At 38.5% G+C, this 20,467-nt stretch overlaps 1 protein-coding gene across 3 annotated transcripts in view; it reads right to left on the bottom strand.

Annotated features, from left to right (window-relative positions):
* VRK1 (VRK serine/threonine kinase 1) overlaps window positions 1–20,264 on the bottom strand; it is a 68,588-nt gene extending 48,324 nt beyond the window's left edge. The window contains exons 1-2 of one of the 3 annotated variants that reach the window (XM_014592204.2): window positions 20,119–20,264; window positions 1,667–1,831 (exon numbers count right to left, since the gene is read on the bottom strand). In XM_014592204.2, coding sequence (XP_014447690.1) covers window positions 1,667–1,826 — 160 coding nt within the window. In that variant the 5' untranslated portion in view covers window positions 1,827–1,831; window positions 20,119–20,264. The remainder of the gene's footprint in view (window positions 1–1,666; window positions 1,832–20,118) is intronic. The other 2 variants (XM_014592203.2, XM_006159972.3) reach the window with 2 other exon arrangements.
* Between the last annotated feature and the right edge of the window lie 203 nt (window positions 20,265–20,467).

Raw genomic sequence — 20,467 nt, 5'->3', positions numbered from 1 at the left:
TTAGTGAGAAACAGATATGGTTTATTATCTATCTGTTGATGATGACGTGTGTAGTATTCTCAACCGGACTGGTCTGCGAAGTATTTCATGATGGGTGAAGTCTTTTAACAAGCAAAATGAGAAATAGTGATTGACTGTTTTAAAAATTATAATAATAATAATTATTGGGAAATGCATGGAAAAGACTTTGAATGATAAAGCGGGGAGATCGATGCCTCTGTATTGACTGACATGCATGGCATTCCCTTTTGAAAAAGCAATGGAAGTCAATGTAAAGTTATATGTAATCCAATGTAATATAAAGAAGATTATGATAATAATAAAAAAAAAAAGAATCTACCTGTTAAGAGACAAATTTCCAGTGATATGAGATGTCACAGATCCACATATCCTACAGCAGAGATAGCTTATGTAGTCCACCATTGCCTATAATCACATTGTGTACAGTCACAAGGCCAATATAAACCTAGCTAATACAGCTACTACTATTCCACGGTTTAGGAAGGTTTTCACCTTCAGTCAGATGGAGTCTACTTTACTGAAATGAGTTCAGCTCTAAACAAAACCAGAGAATCAACACATATTTTGCAAAGTCAGGTGCCACAACCTACAGGTGTCATACTTATAAAGTAAAGCGTTACATTTTAAGCTATGTTTCATGAAGACAGCCCCAGAGACTACAGCTGACCAAGTATAGCCCATTAGTCCCAGAGAAGGCTAAGTGGGACTCCTTGAGTAAGGGCCCTTGGCATTATCTAGGCCAGTGGTTCTCAAACTTGAGCATGCATCAGAATCACCTGAGAACTTCTTCAAACTTTCTTCCTACAGTTCTGAAGTGGGGCCCAAGAATGTGCAGTTCTGGTAAGTTTCCAGGTGATGTTAATCTGTTACAATATTAATACTATGAATAAGATGTTGCTTGAAAGAAAAGAGTTCCAATAAAACTGTATGAAACTCCATGGCAGAAATTTTAAAATTAATTAAATCAAAATTAGAGATAGAGTAAGAAAATAGAAGTTAAAAGAAATATCAAAAGTAAACATAAATTGCACTGCATTCTTGGTGATACAGAGTGTGTCAGAAGCAATCAGGTCAAACATTCTTTTAAATAGATAAATCAGTCAACCTACAGAATTTCAGAGTTCTACAATGGATCTCAAAAAATGTCTAGGTAAGTATACTAGTTACCATTTCAAACTTAAAATATAGTTTCTAAGTCATTTCCCTAATTCCAACATGATGACTACCAGTGTTGCATAGAAAAAAAAAAAATTAACACCTATGAAAGATCTGAAAATTCCCAACTCAGACAAATGCAAAAGCAATACTTTCTAACTGGGTGAAAATGGGAGATAAAAGATGTACGTGATTTTCCTTGGGTCACAAAAGAGATTTAAGACTTTATAGAATATCGTAAAAATCTAAAGCTGTAGTGCTCACTAATGACATCTTACAGATAATTTATCCTTCTTCTATCTACTGTGATTAAATTAGCAATCTTCTCCATTCCTGTGCCAGAGATGCATTTTTGCTTCATCACGCAATATTAAATTGACTGCAGATTATTAGGAACTTCCTGCAATAGCTCATAATTGAGAAACTGTTTTGATAAGAAAGCATATAAATCTTTGTGTTGACAATCAGAGGTAGTCATACGCTTGCTTACCAAGATAAATACAACCAAAGCCACCTTGGCCAATGGGTAATCCAAGTTTCCATTCTTTTTTCGCCATGTCAGTTATTATCTCCCCAGCTGCAAACTGTTCTGCAAGACGTCTCCTTGCAGGGCCCTGTCTTCCAGCTTGCGCTGCTTTTACACGAGGCATTTTCGCTATAATGCAAAACAAAGAAACAATCATAAGTATAATATTAGAAGGATTCAAAACATCTTCCCCTAAGGAAAGCTTCCAGAGATGATGTTTAAAAGACATATGCTGATTCTGATTTAAAATGGCTCAAATACTATTCAATTAGTTCTTAATTTTGGAGAGGAGACAATAAATAAAATGATCTATGCAATTACTTCCAAGAAAATATTAAGCTAAGGTCCAGTGGCTCAATATCACCTATGAATATTAAAAGCAAAACAAACAAAACATAAAATTGCTGTAGCTATCAAGGGGGAAAGGTGCACCCAGTAAGAAGGCACAGCTTATAGTAATGCAATGAGATTATAAAGGTCTATACTGATGTCATAAGTACACACCACAGAGACTGAAAACGTAAGACAGACCAAATGAGAAAAGGAATCAGTACTTGCACTGACGACTGCCTAGGAGAAATTGTGGCTGTTTAGTCATTCAGGCTCACAGGAAAGGCAAAGCTGGTGACAGCCAGCATTCATGTTTCCCCTCTCACTACCTACCATTAGCTGAACCTGTTTACTTTTCTGACCAGAGCCTAAGTTTAGCATAGCATTCAGGGAAATCAGTGTTTTCTTGTGAAAGAGCACTGGACTGGAATCAAAAGTCTTGGATAGTTGGGTAATCTTGATCAAGTCACTTCTCTCTGGGCTTTAAGTGCTCTCAAGAATGACTCACTTCACTGAATGAACTCAATGTGTGTGAGTGTATGTGTACACACACGCACAAGCCTAGATATGCTTGTCAGTTCTATAACTAATAACTGAATAAAAAAGTAAAATAAATACTTGTTAGGATCCTACATTCCCAAAATGTAACAGAGATATAGCAAAGAAGGATGACAAGAATTTTTAAGAAAGTCTGCAATACTAGAAATGGCTATTCAGATGAAATAAGTCTATTAATTGGCAACAATTTATATTACATAATTAGTTCAGTTTGAGCCTAGATAGTATCTTTTTTAGTGCAATTGGTTTTTTACTCATTTTAATTATTATTTATAAATTAAATCACCATACATCCTTTAGACTGTAAAGAGACTTTACCCAGCAAGATATACACCTCAGTCCAGCCCGGTTGAGAATATTATGCATGTCCTCATCAACAAATAATAAATCATATCTGTGTCCGACAAATGTCTTACCTCTATTTTTTTCCCCAAATTTCCTTTCCTACACTTTTCCCCTCCCACACTCTTTACACTTTGGCTCTAATGTCCATAACAATTTTTAATGCTTGTATGTCCTCCAGTCTTTCAGTTTCTGCCATAGAGGGCGGACAATCGGTATGTGGTAACTGGAAACATACAGTGTCTCTCTTTCATAGCCTGACTTGCTTCAGTCAGCAACAGAACTTCCATATTCATCCACTTTCTGTCAAATTCCAGGGCTTTGTTGTTTTTTTATGAGCCTAGATATTCTAACTGCATACATATTACACTGGATTGGGAACTTTAGCAAATACCCACCATCACTCCACATATACAAACACTATATATGTAAATGTTCTTACCTATTCGACAAGCAGAAAGACAGAGAAAGAGAGACAGTCAGTACCCACACCCCGGATCATGGGCACACACGTGCCTGGCATGCTCAGGGAGCTCTCCAGATACAAACCAGGAGCCGTCCCATGTAGACCAGTTTCACAGAGCACTGCATTTCACTGCTACGCCCATTGGCCATTACTGGGATTTTTAAGTTTAATTTCTTTCTATAAAATACTAATGCATATTTAAATTTACAAAAACATCTTGAAAATAAATGAATGTGCCTTTGTTACTTATCAATTAATTTTCTTGATGTGTTTTTAATCATGGTAAATCTTGCTGAATGAAATTTCAGTGTCAATCATGACAGTCTGGACTCGAAACACCAAAAAATATGACTTGTACACCTGTGGGAGTAGACCAAGTAAAAGAAATAACAAACACCCACAGTACTTTCAAATAATAAAATAGATACCTTCTAAATTTTATTTTTCTGGAACTCAAAATAGTGAACAATCTTTTGTGTTTTTCTGAAATTCCTTTCCAGAAGTGACAATAATACTTCAGAAATGAAATATTCTGGCTCAGCATCGACTCAATACAAATTGTGGTAAATAAAAAGTGTTTTTCTCCAGATAAAGCCATTTGCTTTAATCTTTAGTTTTATTCGTGTAAGTTAACTGAAATTAAGTGCAGTTAAGTAAGACTAGGAATTACTTTCTTTTAGTCTCAAACGGAATGGCATCATCACTGTCAGTCTAGTAAATACTCACATAAACCACCACTCCTGACAGTTAACACTGGTAGGGGTAGCAGCACACCCTGAACTGCCCCCCTAAAACTAGATAGGACAACTGGAGAAATTGCAAAATCCATGGGTGACACCTAAAACAAAACTAGGGAGCAGTATCCCCTAGGACCATGAAGACAAAATATACATCTATGGGGGAGCAACAAGATCTACAGGGTACCAGCAGCTATAAAGGAAGTAGGAGGAAGTCTGGTATAACTGACAAGCCTAACAGCCATGAAATTACAAGGAGGTACTTCTTAGAAAGCACAGGAGACACTGTGAGAACAGCAGCTAAAACTAGGAGGGTTCTGCACGCCCCAACAGCAGTTGAATGCAAGGGGTTCATGGTAAGATATGAAGATGCTGCAACAGCCGGACTCTACAACTCACAAACTAACCAGCCAAAGTACTCTCAGACAAGGCCTCATCCTCATACTGAAGATAAACTCTTGGGCTGGGATCCAAAGGGAGCATCACAAGGAAAATACGAGAGGCCTTCACAGAGTTTGTAAAGAAAAAAAAAAAAATGGAATTGAAATAAATGGAATTGAAATACAAAAGGCCAACAGATGGCATAGTGGTTAAGGTGCTAGACTCCCATGTGGTTGACTGTAGTTCGAGTTTCCAGACCTGGTGACTTGAAATTCACACTGGGCGCATGTGCATGTGTTCTCAAAATCCCAAGAGGAGAATGAAGGAGAAGGGATTGTGGTCTAGCCATTCTCCATGGGGAGGGAGGGGGGTGATTTCTCTCTCTCTCTTTTTCTCTCTCCCTTGCGAGCACACATGCCCTATAGCAAAATTTCTCACCCCCCAAAAAATATACATAAACATAAAAAATATTGACACAAACTTCACTTCTTAACATAATCTCCATCAAGTTCAAGATACTTTTGTAAGCAATGATATGATACACCCACTTAGTCCATCCCTAAAGAAGTGAAGGTCCCTAGAATTTAATAATATCAATGTAGTCTTTTCTACACTAACTGAAGAAAAATGGGTGTCCTTTGAAGATATTTTTTTTTAAGATTGGGAAGTTGGAAGGAGCCAAGTCAATACAATAAGGTGGATACCCATAGAAACTCTCCCAAACTAGCCTTTGTTTGTTGAGAGGTATGAGCAGGAGCATTGCCCTGGTGGAAAAGGACCTTCTGGTAAAGCTTTCTTCTGTGCTTTTCTACTAAAACTTCAACTAACTTTCTCAAAAGACTCTTACATAAACACGTTGTCATTCTTTGGCCTTCAAGAAAGTCAGCAGGCAAAATGCCTTGAGCAACCTAAGCAACTGTTGCCATGACATTTGCTCGTAACCAATCCACTTTTGCTTTGACTAAACCACTTCCACCTCTTGGTAACCACTGCCTTGTGTTTTCAGGATCAAATTGTCTTCTGTTAAATTCTTCAGAGATGGGACCAGCAGTTGGCGTAATAGGTATGTCGCTGGACTCCCATGTAGTCGACTGCGGTTCAAGTCCCAGACCTGGTGGCTTAAACTCACACGGGCTGCTTGCGCATGTGTGCCCAAGATCCCAAGAGAATGGAGGAGAAGGGATTGTAGTGTGGCCATCCCCCCCATGGGGTGATTTCTCGCTTTCTGTCTCTCTGTCTGTCTGTCTGTCGTTCTGGCGAGCACATGTGCCCTGTAGCAAAAACCTCTAAAAACAAAAATTCTTCAGAGAAATGCTTCCAGATACTGATTACACTTGTTTAAAATTTCCCTTGAAACCTCTGCTCTTGTCTGCAAATACGGATCCAACAGTTTTGGTACCCGCACCACTGAAAGTATGTTTAACTTCGATTTCTCAGTCAAAATTGTGTAAACTGAACCAAATGAGAAGTCTACAGAGTTGTCTATTTTTTCTGCAGTTAATTGTCCTTTTTATTAGGGCCAGAAAAAATATTTTTTGCTCACAAATGGATGTGAATGACCCACCTCCGTGGGTGTTATCTTCAACATCATCTCATCCCTTCTTAAAAAGTTACCAGGCCAGCCCTGGGGCCTGGTGGTTGGGGGAGCCAGATCCCACAAGCTGACTATGGTTTGAGTCACAGCCCCAACTATTTCAAAAACTTGCCCCACATGTATGCATGTGTGCCCAAAATCCTAACAGGATGGAGAAATGGAGAGGGAACTGTGACATGACGATGCCCACTGGAGGGGGCGTTGTCTTCTCCCTCCCTCTTTCTCTCTGTCTCCCTCTAGTAATCTCCCTGGCAATTAAAAAACAAAAAAACCCTGAATTACCCAAGAAATTGTAAACTAATTTCTTTGAGGTATTATCCACATAAAATCTTTGTAAAGCAACAGTGACTTCATCATTCTTTCACTATAAATTTGATCTCTGTTCTTGTTTCAATCTTTGCAAAATTCATTTTGCTCTTAGAGCTCTTTTCTAATTGCCACCTTTGTTCTTCTTAGTACCTCAAACTTGATCTTGTTCGCACATGCTATAACATATTAGTATGAGTTTATTTTGTGTAAAACAATTTTTAAAACTATGCACAATTTTCTCAGAATACACATTTTCATGTGCTTTTTGAAGATCCATACAAATAAAGGGAAAAGTTAAAATAAAAATGGGTCTATGAGTTAGCTTCCAGATTTTGGAACGCTACAGAAAAACAAATGAAAAGGGAGCTCTAGAGAATGACACAAAGTTAACCTGAGCCACAGCATCTAAAACTAACTGTACATAAAGGAAAACTAATTGCATAAAGCTCAACAAGAGATAATGATCAAAGGTCGGGTACCAAACAAACTTGATAATTAAAAAAAGAGAAAATACCCCTTCAGAAAAGTACATTCAAGAAAAACATGCTTCCAAAAAAGTTTACAGCTATAAGTAATCAAAACAACCTAAAAAAATTTTATATACAATGTCTGACAATGTTGAGAAAAAAAAACAAACAAAATAGGATGTATTTCCGATTCCATCTACATATATTTATATTAATTAAAAATAAAAGTGATTGACCACCAACACCATTTTGGGGAGGAAATGACTAAGAGTGGGGAGAAGGCAACATGAGGAAGATTCCTGGGGATCTGGCAATGTCTTATATCCTGGTTTTGGTGCAAATTCACTTTCTAAAAATTAATCAAGATATATGTTTATCATTTACTGTTTCACTTACGTGAAAATATCATAGTAAGCTACTCAAATCCTTAAACAGGATAACTTAATATAAAAAATTGTCAATTTGTTTTTTGGGAGTGTTTTGTTTTTGAGAGATTTTTGATATAGGGCATATGTGCTTGCCGGAGAGGCAGAGAGACAGAAAGCAAGAAACCCACCAGGGGGATGGCCACACTGCAACCCCTTCTCCTCCATTCTCTTCTTAGGATTTTGGGCACGTACACACATGCGCCTGGCATGAGTTTAAGCCACCAGGTCCAAGACGCAAACTGCAGTCAACTACATGGGGATCTAGCGACATAACCATTACGCCATCTGCTGGTCGCAAAAATTATTAATTTGTAAAAAGGTGGCTAACTACTAAAAGGAATAAAAGATCACTGTAAGGAACATGGAACTAACAAATGTAGGGAGCAGTTACTATCTCCAAGGCTGAGGAGGAATACTCAATAAAGGAACCACCCCAAGAAAAGACAGGCTGTGGGACCAGCAGTTAGAGTAATGGCTATGTCACTAGACTCCTATGTAGTCGACCACTGTTAGCTTCTCAGACCTGGTGGCTTGAACTCACGCCGGGCACATGAGCGTGCATGCCCAAGATCCCAAGAGGAGAATGGAGAAGGAATTGCTGCGTGGCCATCCCTCCTGGAGGGTGATTTCTCACTTTTGGTCTCTCTGTCTTTCTGGCGAGCGCAAGCACCCTATAGCAAAAACCTCTCAGAAAAAAATAAAATAAAATAAAATAAAAAAGAAAGGGCAGGCTGTGGCGACAGCCCACTGGGTGGCAGTGAGGTTCTGCTGGGGGGCTGGAGTTGTCCATAGGAATCCCTCCGCTGGACACTGGTGGAACAAGAAGCACCTGTGGGGCACTAAAGAAACACATGAGAGTAAGCACAGCCGGCAATGACACCGTAAGCAAGAAAGAAAATGAGCAAGCACAGGGCAAGAGAGCACCTTCCTTTGCTAAGGACGTATACCCGTTCCTTACCTGCTAAGGACAAAACCTAACGTCACTCTGGAAAGAAAATGCTCACAAGGTCTTGCTCGAGTATTACAGAGCAAAGGGTTAACCAAGAATTGAGAGGCAGCACCCCACCAACATGCATGAGTGTATAATCGAGCAAGTCTTCCACATGTATACACACCTGTATAACAACGGAGACATACAGTGCATTTCTCATCTCACAATATATAGTTCCCTGGTGCCTCCTTCTTGCAACACAACACCATTGCTACTCTTCCAAGTGCAGCATACTGGTGTATGCATACTCAGGGGGTGCCATTCTCTGGAGAACACCATTCTGCCAGCCTGTGTCTCAGACCCAGACTGTCCCCTTTGGGATCCTCCCATTCCCCTACAGGACTTTGATTGCATTTTGACAGCCCCTCTTAGTCTCTAGTTGAGGGTTACAGAACTTGCCTGGTTTTTAAGAATAAGAAATGTGTGTTTCTCAATCTCCTTATTGCTTTTCAGGCAATTACTGAAAGAAAACAGGTTAATTATTTAAAACCAAAAGTCTCTGCTCAAAAAATAAATAAATAAATAAATAAATAAATAAATAAATAAATAAATAAACAACTGCAAGCATTTGCCAGTAAGCTGGTGAGTTACAGAAAACTAAAAATATGAGTTCAAATTAAATAACTGCTTTGTATGTTAGAGGTTTCTTCTAATTGTGAAACCAACACCTGCAGTGACATTTCTATTAAAGAATATACAGGAGAGGCCCAAGCCCGTAGTGTGGTTAAGGGAACCAGATCCTACACAGCCAACTGCAGTCTGAATCCCATTCCCAACAGCTTGGAGAAAACACCCAGCGTATGTGTGCATATGCACAAAATCCCACCAGGATACAGAAATGGAGAAAGGATTCATGAGACCATACCCCATACAGGGGTGCCTTCTGCCTGTATCACTATTGACTACACTCACCCTCTGAAAATTAAAAAAAAAAGAATACCAGAGGATACAAACCTTAACCAAACTAAAGCTTTCTGTGTAATTTCGGCCTCCCTGGCTCAAATGTTCTATGATAGTAGCCAATGAAACAGAGAGGTTTCAAAGAAAAGTTTATCATTCCATAATCCATTACATAATTTGACCACTTCTTTTCCCTCTGATATAAATGAAGAGCAGATGCAATTGAAAAGCACATCAAGATGCAAATCAATACTGCCCTTTGCTGAAATCACTCACTGGTATAGTCCATATTAGCATATTCACCAAAATTTAATTGTAAACAGAGTAATTATGGTACTAAAGTTATTAAATACACAAAGCAAGCTTGGAACTATACATATTCAAATAGAATTTCAGTGGCAGATCAACTTTTATATCTGAAACAATACCCTAATTAATAGTCAGCTCTGATGATAAAATGGTCCTCTGTTTTTCAGATAACATTCCAAAAAAGTTCTGCTATGAATATTAAGATAAAGTTTTGTGAATAGATTTTAGAAATTTCAATAGCTATATTTATCACAATATGGTACTGTATTTAGACAACTGGCATTTTTCAAGTCCTGGATTCAAATTTGGAATTTTTTTTTAAGTCTTATGCTGAAGAGAGAAAAAAAGCTTGAATCACAACAATGACACACTTAATAAGCTCTATGAATTCATCATACCCAAACTAGGAAATTATAATGCTCTATGTAGCTCATTATATACTGCACAACTACTCATACATTTTCCCCTAAAATGGTTATTCATGTAAATTCCTTTAGGGTTTTTTTTTGTGTGTGTGTGTGTGTGTGTATATACACACATACATACATACACACACACACACACACACACACACTTTTTTTTATAGAGAGAGATTTTTGCTATATGGAACATGCACTCACTAGAGAAACAGAGATGGTGAGACAGAAGGCGGAAAACACTCCCCAAGGGGGATGGCCACTCCACAATCCCTTTTCCTCCATTCTCCTCTAGAGATTTTGGGCATACAAGCACACGCGCTTAGCATGAATTTCAAGCCTCTCGGTCTGGGGCTCGAACAACAGTTGGCCGTGTAGGAGTCCAGTGCCATAACCATTGCGCCATCTGTTCATCCCAGGGGAGCTATCGTGTACTTCTATGAAATTTTCCCTAAAGTCGTATGCTTCTCTGATATGTTTTATACTATATAAAAACACAGATTCAAGAACAATTTTGAACAAGCTGGACTATTCACTATTCCACTAGCATGACAGAACAAATTCTTATCTCCACTCTTTGTAATGTACAGCCTCTTCTCACACATAACCCCCATTACATTTTTTGAAATTTTTTCCCATATTCAAAGATCTATCTTTTCCCAATCAGATATAAACTCTGAAGCTACAGAGGTCATACCTCTTTACTGCATGTAATACATGTTGTTCCCTTTAAGATAACAGATCTCAAGAGCTTATCATCTCAAAGAGATCTACACACCTATGTTCACAGCAGCACTATTCGCAACAGCCAAGAGGGAGAAGCAACCCAAATGTCCATCACCAGACAAACGGATAAATAAAACGTGGTATATACATGCAATGGATTAGTATTTGGCCTTACAAAGGAGAGAAAATTTGGGCCACTCTGTAACATTAACATAGCCAACTGTGGCTCAAAATCTGGCTATGGAAGCTTGAAAAGCTCTCTAGGTATGTGTAGGTGCATACCCAAAATCCAGATGGAAAAAAGGATTGCAGCATGACAACACCCCACTGGAGAGTTTTCTCTCACTCTGTCCCTCACAGGCCCAGTGACATAAAAAATAAGAACCACACACCCACAAAGAAATTGCAACATAACCTACACCATGAATAAATCTTGGGGACATCATGTTATGCAAAATAAGCCAGTGACAAAAGACAAATACTGTAAGATTCTACTATAGGAGATACCTAAAGTGGTCAAATTCACTGAAGAAAAAAAAGTACAATGGTAGTTGTCAGTAGTTGGAGAAAGGACAAAAGGGGAATTGTTTAATAGCATGAAGTTTAAAATGTGCAAGATAAATGTTTCATAACCACTTACACTACTGCACTGTACACTTAAAAAGGGTTAAAGTAGTAATTGCTATATATTTTTTAATCACAATCTAAAAAAAGAAAACAGGTCCAGACAAGGCATGGAAATTAAGTTGAAAATAATACCAGTACGGTCTTGGTGACTAGAGTCGCTATCGCTTCATCTACACACAAAATTAGAAACGTACTGCAAGTAGTATTTTTCAAATGCTGTTCTTATTGGAGCTAACTACATAAATCTACTAGTTACTATAGTAATAAATATTAACTGTGAATTATAAACTTATGAAGACAAGTGGTTTGTTCATTCATTCAGTCACTCACTCTACAAATAGCTATTGATAATTTACCCTGTGCCAAGCACTATTTTAGGCACTTACTACACCTCACAGAACAAAAGGAATGTCCCGCCCTTTCGACATTTACATTCTTGCAGGAAGAGAGAACAAAAACAAATGGGTAAAGGGGCCGGCGGCAGGTGGTGTGGTGCATAAGGGTGCTGGATTCCCACATAGCCTACCATGGTTCGAGTCCTGGATGTGGTGGCTTGCTTTCTCGCTTTCCCTTTCTCTTCTAGTCAAATTAAAAAATAACAATAATGAATGGAATTAAATAAATAATTCTTTTTTTAAAAAATGGGTAAGTTACAAATATTTTACAAAGTTACTAATATTTTACAAAATGTAGTGGCTATGTTTAAAGAAAAGGAAATCAGGTGAAGGAGGATGGCAGACAGAGGGTGCCAAGTGGCAGGGGTAATTGGCATTAAACGGAGTGCTCATGGTCGGCCTCCTTCAGGAGATGCTCATCTGAGCAAAGACTTAAAGGAGGTGAGGAGGTGACCATGGGAACATCTGGGGCAGATAGCCCAGGCAGAGATAAGCTGTACACAGATCCTAAGGCAGAAACAAACTTGGCAACCAACGAGGACAAGGACGAGTTATGACACCAGTGTGGCTACTGTGGAGCAACAGAGGAGAGGAGAAGCAACAGACCAGGCAGAGCCTGGAAGGAACCTTCAGGACTCTGACTATGGCAAAAGGGGAAACATACTTCCACAAGGTAGGGAACGTTATTCATACTTGCATGTTAGCTCCCAATGCTTCAAGCCAAATAAAAATTAAACTCTGAACACCTAAGTGAAGAATTCGCCCACTCACCTAATTCTCACCAAAGTTCTTAATTTTTGATATTTTTGCTACTATGCATTAAGTCTATTCTCAAAGAACATTCCATCTATAAGTGAACTACATAGCCTGATTCCAATCCAAAATGTTAAGTGCTTCTTCAGTGCCTTCATCACAAGTCATTTCAGCGCAGGTAGGATTCATAGGGCATTCCACTCCTGAAAAGGAGAAGGTAGGACAAGGCCTTGTTTTCCATTTGACTTGAACCTTAGTAATCTGGGAGCACTATTCAGGTGAATGGTTTACGATTTTTTGATAGTATGAAAACTTGGACCATGCTCTACCCCTTTTTGAACTTAAAATAAGAATATGGAGCCTCACTGAATCCTACAATACATTATTACAATGCACAGCATGTTCTTCATTAACTTATTTCTCAACAATACGTACTGACAGCGTACTATGCCAAGAACAGGGATAAAGCAACAACTAAAACACGAAAGCTCGGGACCAGCAGTTAGCATAATGGCTATGTCGACTCCCACGGAGTCGACCGCGGTTTGACTAGACCCAGTGGCTTAAAACTCACACTGGGCACGTGTACATGCATGCCCAAGATCCCAAGAGGAAAATGGTGGAGAAGGGATTGCGGCATGGCCATCCCCCCAGGGAGTTGATTTCTCACTTTCTGTCTCTCTGTCTCTCTGGCTAGCGCATGAGCCCTATAGCAAAAACCTCTCCAAACACACACACACACACACACACACACACACACACACACACACACAAAAGCTCTGCCCTCATAGACCTTATAGTTTATTCAGAAGACAAAACTCATTTAAAAAATTAAAACATGTCATGTGTCCAGGGGTAGTAAGAGCTAATGTGGGGGAAAAGAAAAAAGAAAAAAACCAGGAACAGGGGATTTGAGGGGTGGGGTGAAGAGGGCATAAAATTGAAAACCAATCTGAGAAACCCTCACAAGAAAGTAGCCTTTAAGCAAAGACGTGAAAATGTAATGAAGGGGCCAGTGTGGGGCTTGGTGGCTCGAGTGGCCAGATCCCATATGGCCGACTGCACAGTTCTAGACCAGACCTGGTGGATTGAGAGACATGCTAGGTGAGTAAGCATATGTACCCCAAATCTGAAAGGAGGCAGAAATGGAGAAGAGACTGGCATATGCCCATATGGGGTGCTTCCTCAGTTTTCCCCTCTCTTTCTCAGGGTCAGTTCACATGCCCTCTGGTAAAATTGGAAAGTAAAAAAAAAAAAGAAAGAAAATGTAATGAGGGATGCTAGCCAGGCAGGTGCTCGAGAGGAAGAGACTCCACCGGAGCAGCTGGAGAATCAGCCGGACCGGGAGTACTGACCGAGATCAGCTATAAAAGGACACACTGCACACAAAGTGCCGGCCACTGTAAGGACCCTAACTAAAGCTGAGTGGGACGGAAGTCACTGGAAGGCCTCAGCAGAGAAGTGGCACGCCCTGACTTGTGTTTTAAAAGGTTCACTCTGGCTGCTGCATCAAAAATGGACTGCAAAGGGACAAGGTAGAAACAGCTACCAGTAATTACAATGGTATTGCTACTGGAGTAAGTGTTGGCTGCATTCACCTTTATCAAGTAATAAGATCAATTCTTTTAATTGTACTGACTTTTAGCCACTAAATGGGGTACAGAGTAATTCAGGAGCTCTTTTTTTTTTTTTAACTTTATCCAATCTGCCCTCCCATAAAAAACAAATCTGCAGTGCCAAGTAGAAACAATTGATATTAGTGACAGATGGTCTAGGAAGCATGCTAATCATCTCTTACTCTGGATTTTCTAAACTCTCTCTTTATGACAATTTAGTTCACCAGGAAATTAAACACTTGAACTCATTTATTCCAAAGGCATTTATAAAACACTCCCAAAATTTGTTCAGGAAACTGTTAGAGGCTGGAAATTCAAAGATGAATAAAATGCAACCTTTGCCCACAATCATGCTAAAACACCAATGCAGTTACAATTTAACATTACACCATCAGTTTCAAACAAGGATCAATAAAAAGCCTTCCAGGTAAAGACTGTTTCTGAATCCTTTGATAAAACTACTTATTAAAGACAGAGAACAGTTGCAGACTTCTATAAAATCAAACTGTCAAATTCATAGTGAAGAAAATGTGCCTCTTTTCATGATGCAAGTTTTTAAGCTACCATAAACTGTGGAACTGTTTCTCCTCTTTTGCAATGAGTGCCAGGAAGTTCAGAGCAAAACTGTAAATTCAATTATGTAACTATCCACCATCTAAGGCAGGAACTGTCCCTGTCCTTCTCTGTGGAACCTGAGAACAGAAAAGGCACTACTCCACAGCCCCAGCTTTTGAGTATTTTAACAGCACGGAGGGCTGCGACCCCAGACTGGACCGCTGGCCTACTTACATACTCTAGCTTCTGTTTCTTTTTTCGTTAAGTCATTCATCTGCAGTGCAACTGCTCTGTTACATACAAGTCTACAAGTACTTAATGATTTTAATAAAAGGCCCCTTACAGTGCATTTAAGAAACTGGGTTAAAAAAAAACGTAAATTAGCAAATAAATGATTCAGGAGGAGCCAAGAAAAAGGTCACTTTTTCCTATCCTATCATATCCCTTGGCCAAAATGACTCACATATATTTCAAGCTTATTTGGAATTAAGAAGAAATTACATGTCATGGTATAAATAGCTTCCTGCCAAACTTCAGTAAGTCAAAGAATAAACTCAAACAAGAGATAGTTGGTCAGCAGAGAACTTCATCATCTCTTCGCTAAATTAACATCAAAAACAATCTAAAAGTAGTACCCTAAAGACAGTCCTCTTGTAAAAGAATGAACTATTCAGAAGCTGACTGATGCATTTTATTAAGCTAAGAAATCATCTGAAAGGTAAAAATTCAGAAACTGAATTTCTATAACTACGTCTCCAAAACATGGAGGATCTTCATATATTTTCTTCATTTGTTCCCACAAATCCTACAATTTAGAGAGAACTGTAAAAATTTCCATTAGGAAAAAAAAAATGTGTACTTATTACCAATATTACTTAACATAAAATCCTGAAGTGTGAGAAGGCTGGCTGACTTGCCTCCTGGTTCCTGATAAGGACACCTAATCAATCCCGACTTCAACCACAGAACTATGCAAATAAATGAAAGTATGAAAAATATCCATAGCTATATGATACCTTTAGTAACATTAACTGCATAAGTGTCAAAATACAGGACCATAAACCATGAGAATATAGAAGTGAACCTCCAAAATTAATGATCCCATAAATTCATAGATTTATTCCTGAAAAACATTAAGCTAAACTCAAACTGTGATACAATCTTTAGCAGCAATTGTCACACTAGTCATGTTTTCACACCTAAGCTGGAAAGAACTAGGTGAAGAGTTGTGCTTCTAACTCTGGAAAAGAAAGTGGGTATCTTCTGAGAAATAAAATTTCTTTCTTGTCAGAATTTTTTTTATTTATATTAAAAAAATGATTAACATTAGATTTTAAAATTTTGGTATACTGAGTAAAATGTTTAAAATACAGTAGCAAATGTACTTCTTCAACTTTTATTTCCTTAAGTGATTTCTGAAAGTGCTAAAGGAGGAACAGTAACTGCAGAATTAATTTTTAACTGAGAACACACAGTACGATACATTTCCAAACACAAGTCCAAGACATCTCACTGCCACCACTTCCCCCAGAAGAGAAAGATTAGGGAAGTCTCTGCTGCTGCATACTTCCTCTTTCTGACTCTCCATGTAGCGGTTAGATCCAGCCCTGGGTCCCAGCGCGTCTCCCAGAATCAGCAATGAAGAAGACATAACAGTAACATTCATCTATTCCTACAAATCAGAGACTAGAAACTTACTTTGCTTCCTAGAGAGGAAAACCAGACCTAAGAGAGGAACAAGCCTGAAAGTCAACTTCCAAGGGTGCAAACACCTGGCTTCTGCACCCTAGCCCCAAGGGAAAGAACTAAAGGAATACATTGAAATTTTTCTAAAATTAGAAAGTTTGAACTTTCAATATATTGCTAATAGTTTTATATAACATTTAGCATATTTTAAAACTGTAAGTAACAGATTTCTCATTAATTCTCCTATCGGGTACAAAAAGAATCAGCAAACTGTTTACAGTTAATTCTCTGGGAATTCACTATTGAGTCTATCAATATAGTACACAGGATAGCTATTGAATACATTTTTTCTTAAATTCTTGGATAAGAGTCCTAAGGGAGAATATTTCTAAATACTCTAAGAGGAAATTAAGATTACCACATGGTCAAAGGAGATCAGAAGTATACTACAGTCATTTAAAAAGTTGGGAACCAGCAGTTAGCATAATGGCTATGTCGCTGGACTCCCACGTAGTCAACCACGGTTCGCGTCCCGGACCCGGTGACTTAAAACTCACGCCGGGCGCGTGTGCGTGCGTGCCCAAGATCCCAAGAGCAGAATGGAAGAGAAGGGACTGCGGCGTGACCATCCCCCCTGGGGAGTGATTTCTCGCTTTCTGTCTCTCTGTCTCTCTCTGTCTGTCTGGCGAGCGCACGCGCCCTATAGCGAAAACCTCTCAAAAGAAAAAAAAAAAAAGTTTATGAAGGGGCTGGCGGGTGGCATGGTGGTTGGGGCACTGGACTCCCACATGACCGCCTATGGTTTGAGTCCCAGACCTGGTGGCTAGCTTTCTCACTTTCCCTTTCTCTCTCTCTGTCTGTCTCTGGTCAAATTAGAATAATTTTAATATTAAAAATTAAATAATTCTTTTTAAAAAAATTCATGGAAGTATCAATGAAATTTCAGAATCTCAGAGACAAGTTTTCCCTAAGGAACACACAGGAGAGTCAAGTCATAAAGAAATTGATAAATTTGACAAAAAATAAAATTCTCACAGGCAAAAATTGCCATGAATAAACTCAAAAGACACATGAAATATACCTGCAAAACATCTGACAAAAGGTTAATTTTTGTAGTTTTTAAAGGGCCCTTTAGGATCCAGCCAGTGGTGTGGTTATGGCACGGGTTCCTACATGGCTGGCTGTGCGGTCCAAGTCCTAGACCTGGTGTCTTGAAAAGAAAACCCTGAGAGGAGAATGGAAGACAGGGGATTACAGCATGGCCATCCCCCAAAGGGGAGTGATTTCTCACTTTCTCTCTCTGTTGTTCGTCTGTCTCTGGTGAGCGCACATGCCTTATGGCAAAAACCTGAAAAAATACAATTAAAAAAGAACTCTTTAAATTAAAATTTTAAAACAAGATAGACTCAACAGAACAGTGGGGAAAATGACATGGACAGGCAAAGTCCCAGAAAAAGAAATACAAACATCTTTTAAAGAAACCTCCTATTAGTGGAGTTTTCAAATCCATATCAAGTAGGAGAGTGGATGGATGCCCATGTACACACCACCCCGCTTCAGCAACTATCAACACGGAGCCAATCTGTTTCATTTGTTTGTCCCAAGCATGGCTCTCTCCCAAGATTATTTTAAAGCAAACCCCAGATACCATCGTTTCATATACAAATATAAGAGGGGGCTCGTCAGCCACATAGCTGACAGTAGGTTCAATCCCCACTTGAAATACACCAAGATTTTGAGGAGCTGGAGGACTGAGGAAAGGAGATTGCAGAGTGACAATCTCCTATCAAAAGTGCTCTTGTGTCTCCTGCATGTGTACAAACATGTATACTATCATGAGTAAAAAACTAAAATTAAAAAAATCTTTAGTTCCTAATGATGTTAATCTAAATATTTAATTGTTTTTTTTTTTGTCTTTAAGTTTTTAAAAATTTTGTAAGACATGTACATGTTTCCAAAGCCCAGACAATACAAGGTGCATTAGAGAAGCCTGGCTTCTATCCTTCTCCCCTTCTTGTCCGTCCCCCCTTCAATGGCATTCACTAGTTTTTGGTTTATCCTGTTTTCTCTGTTCAAATAATAAATAAAATATATTTATCCATAGCCTCTACTACTTAGATAATAAACAGAATATTATATACATATATACTTTGTTCTTCATCCTTTCCTTCACTAAAAACATATACTAGAAACCAATAGCAAATAGGCTTAGCTTCATTCACTAATAAAATGCAAATTAAAATTACAATGAGACTTAATTTACAATTTAAATGGTATTTTTTTAGCTATCTGATTAGCTAAATTCAAAGAGTTACAAAATGCACTGGGTTGGTAAGAGTATGAAGGAAAGGCACATCCAATTTGGCATTATCTATCAAAATTTTAAATGCACACCCCCTTTGGCTCACCAAGTCCACTTCTAGCAATTTACCCTATAGATAGATTCCCATCCTGTCAAATGAACAGAGATAAATATCTCAGAATTGAGAATACTGCAGAAGTGTATACAATTGCAGAAGTCTAGAAACATCTTTAATTTACATCAAGAGGAGTTACTAAATGAATGACAGCATACTCACAGAACACAATATAACACAAAAAATTTTTAATGTGGTATGTCTACATACATGGATATCTCAGAATAGACTCTAAGATACATTGTCAAGAGAAAAAAAAAGGCAAGAATGATGTGCTACAACTTAAAATAAAAAGATCTATTACACATTTGCTGTATATGCTAGAATATGTATGATTGGCAGCCCCTGGAGTTAGACAACAAGGTAGCCCTATGTCCCTATACATAGCATATTACTAGGAGACCATAATCAATCAACAGTAAAAGATGCCTTAGGAATGGCTTACTGCTCATTCTTTACTCTTTTGTATTGTTTAAATTTATTACTGGGTATATGGTTAATTTTTCAATGAAGATTTTTAAAACAGGACCAGCAGATGGCATACCAGCTACATCACTGGACTCCCACATGGCCAACTGGTGTGGACTCGGTGGCTGGAAACTCACACCGGGTACATGTGAGTGTGTGCCCAAGATTCCAGGAAGGGAACAGAGAAGGGACTGCAACGTGGTCATTCCGCCTGGAGGGATTTCTCACTTTCCTCTTCACTGTCTGTCTCTCTCTTTCTGGTGAGCACACACAACCTAAGGCAAAAACCTCAAAAAAATCAAATCAAATAAAAAAGATTTTAAAGGTTTCTTCATGAATAACAAAAAGAACTTTATTAAATAAAATACCAAGTGACTTCCAACATTGTTAGTATGAAACTTGCCAGCGCTTCTCTACAACAGGATCGGCACAAGTCAGACCTACCTGTTGACTCAGGTCGACAGCATGAGTAGAAAAACAGCCCTCTAACCTGTATTTGCAGATGGGATCACACCTTTACGTCCTGATGGGAAAGACTAGGTCAGTCTTTAAAGAATAATCATCTCTGAAAGGCTAACACTGAACATGAATATTGACATGAAGTTCTTGCATTAATATGATCATTTATTTTTATTCAATTAATCCTAAATGAATAAAAATATGAATAACTGAATCTACATCAGGAAGAATCAATTAACCATTAATTATAACTTACAGCCTTTACATATGAATGAATATATTACAATTAATACCATCACTATTAAGTGGGCTCTATGTTGGATAATTCAAATGAATTATCTCTAAATCTTACAATAATCATAAATCATAGGTATTATTATACTGACTGTACATATAAGAAATGGAGAAAAAGGAACATTAAATAGTATAGCCATAAACACAAATGCCACAAAAACAGTGTAAAAGACAAAAGAGAAACATACTAACGTGTTATTCTAACTAGGTATCCCACAGCCTGACTCTTAAATAAAAGCAGGACTCGCTGTCGTAGCACATGCTGGATGCTGCTGCATGGCGGGCTGAGGACACACCGGAGACCCAGGTTCCATTACTGGCCCATCTTAAAGAGCTAGGCACAGTAGAGCATGTCTGCAGGCCTAAGCAGGTACTCAGGAGGCTGAAGCAACAGGACACAACACGGAGAAACTGTTTAAAACAACACACACACACACACACACACACACACACACACACACTCTCTCTCCCACATATACTCACACCTACCACATAAAAAAAAGTAGGCTGACTTTCAAAGATCAAAAGTACAAAAGAGGTA

The sequence above is a fragment of the Tupaia chinensis genome, unplaced genomic scaffold (assembly GCF_000334495.1).
Source record: "Tupaia chinensis unplaced genomic scaffold, TupChi_1.0 Scaffold000671_1, whole genome shotgun sequence".
In the NCBI taxonomy this organism is placed as follows: domain Eukaryota; kingdom Metazoa; phylum Chordata; class Mammalia; order Scandentia; family Tupaiidae; genus Tupaia; species Tupaia belangeri.
This window is presented reverse-complemented; position numbering and strand designations above follow the sequence as displayed.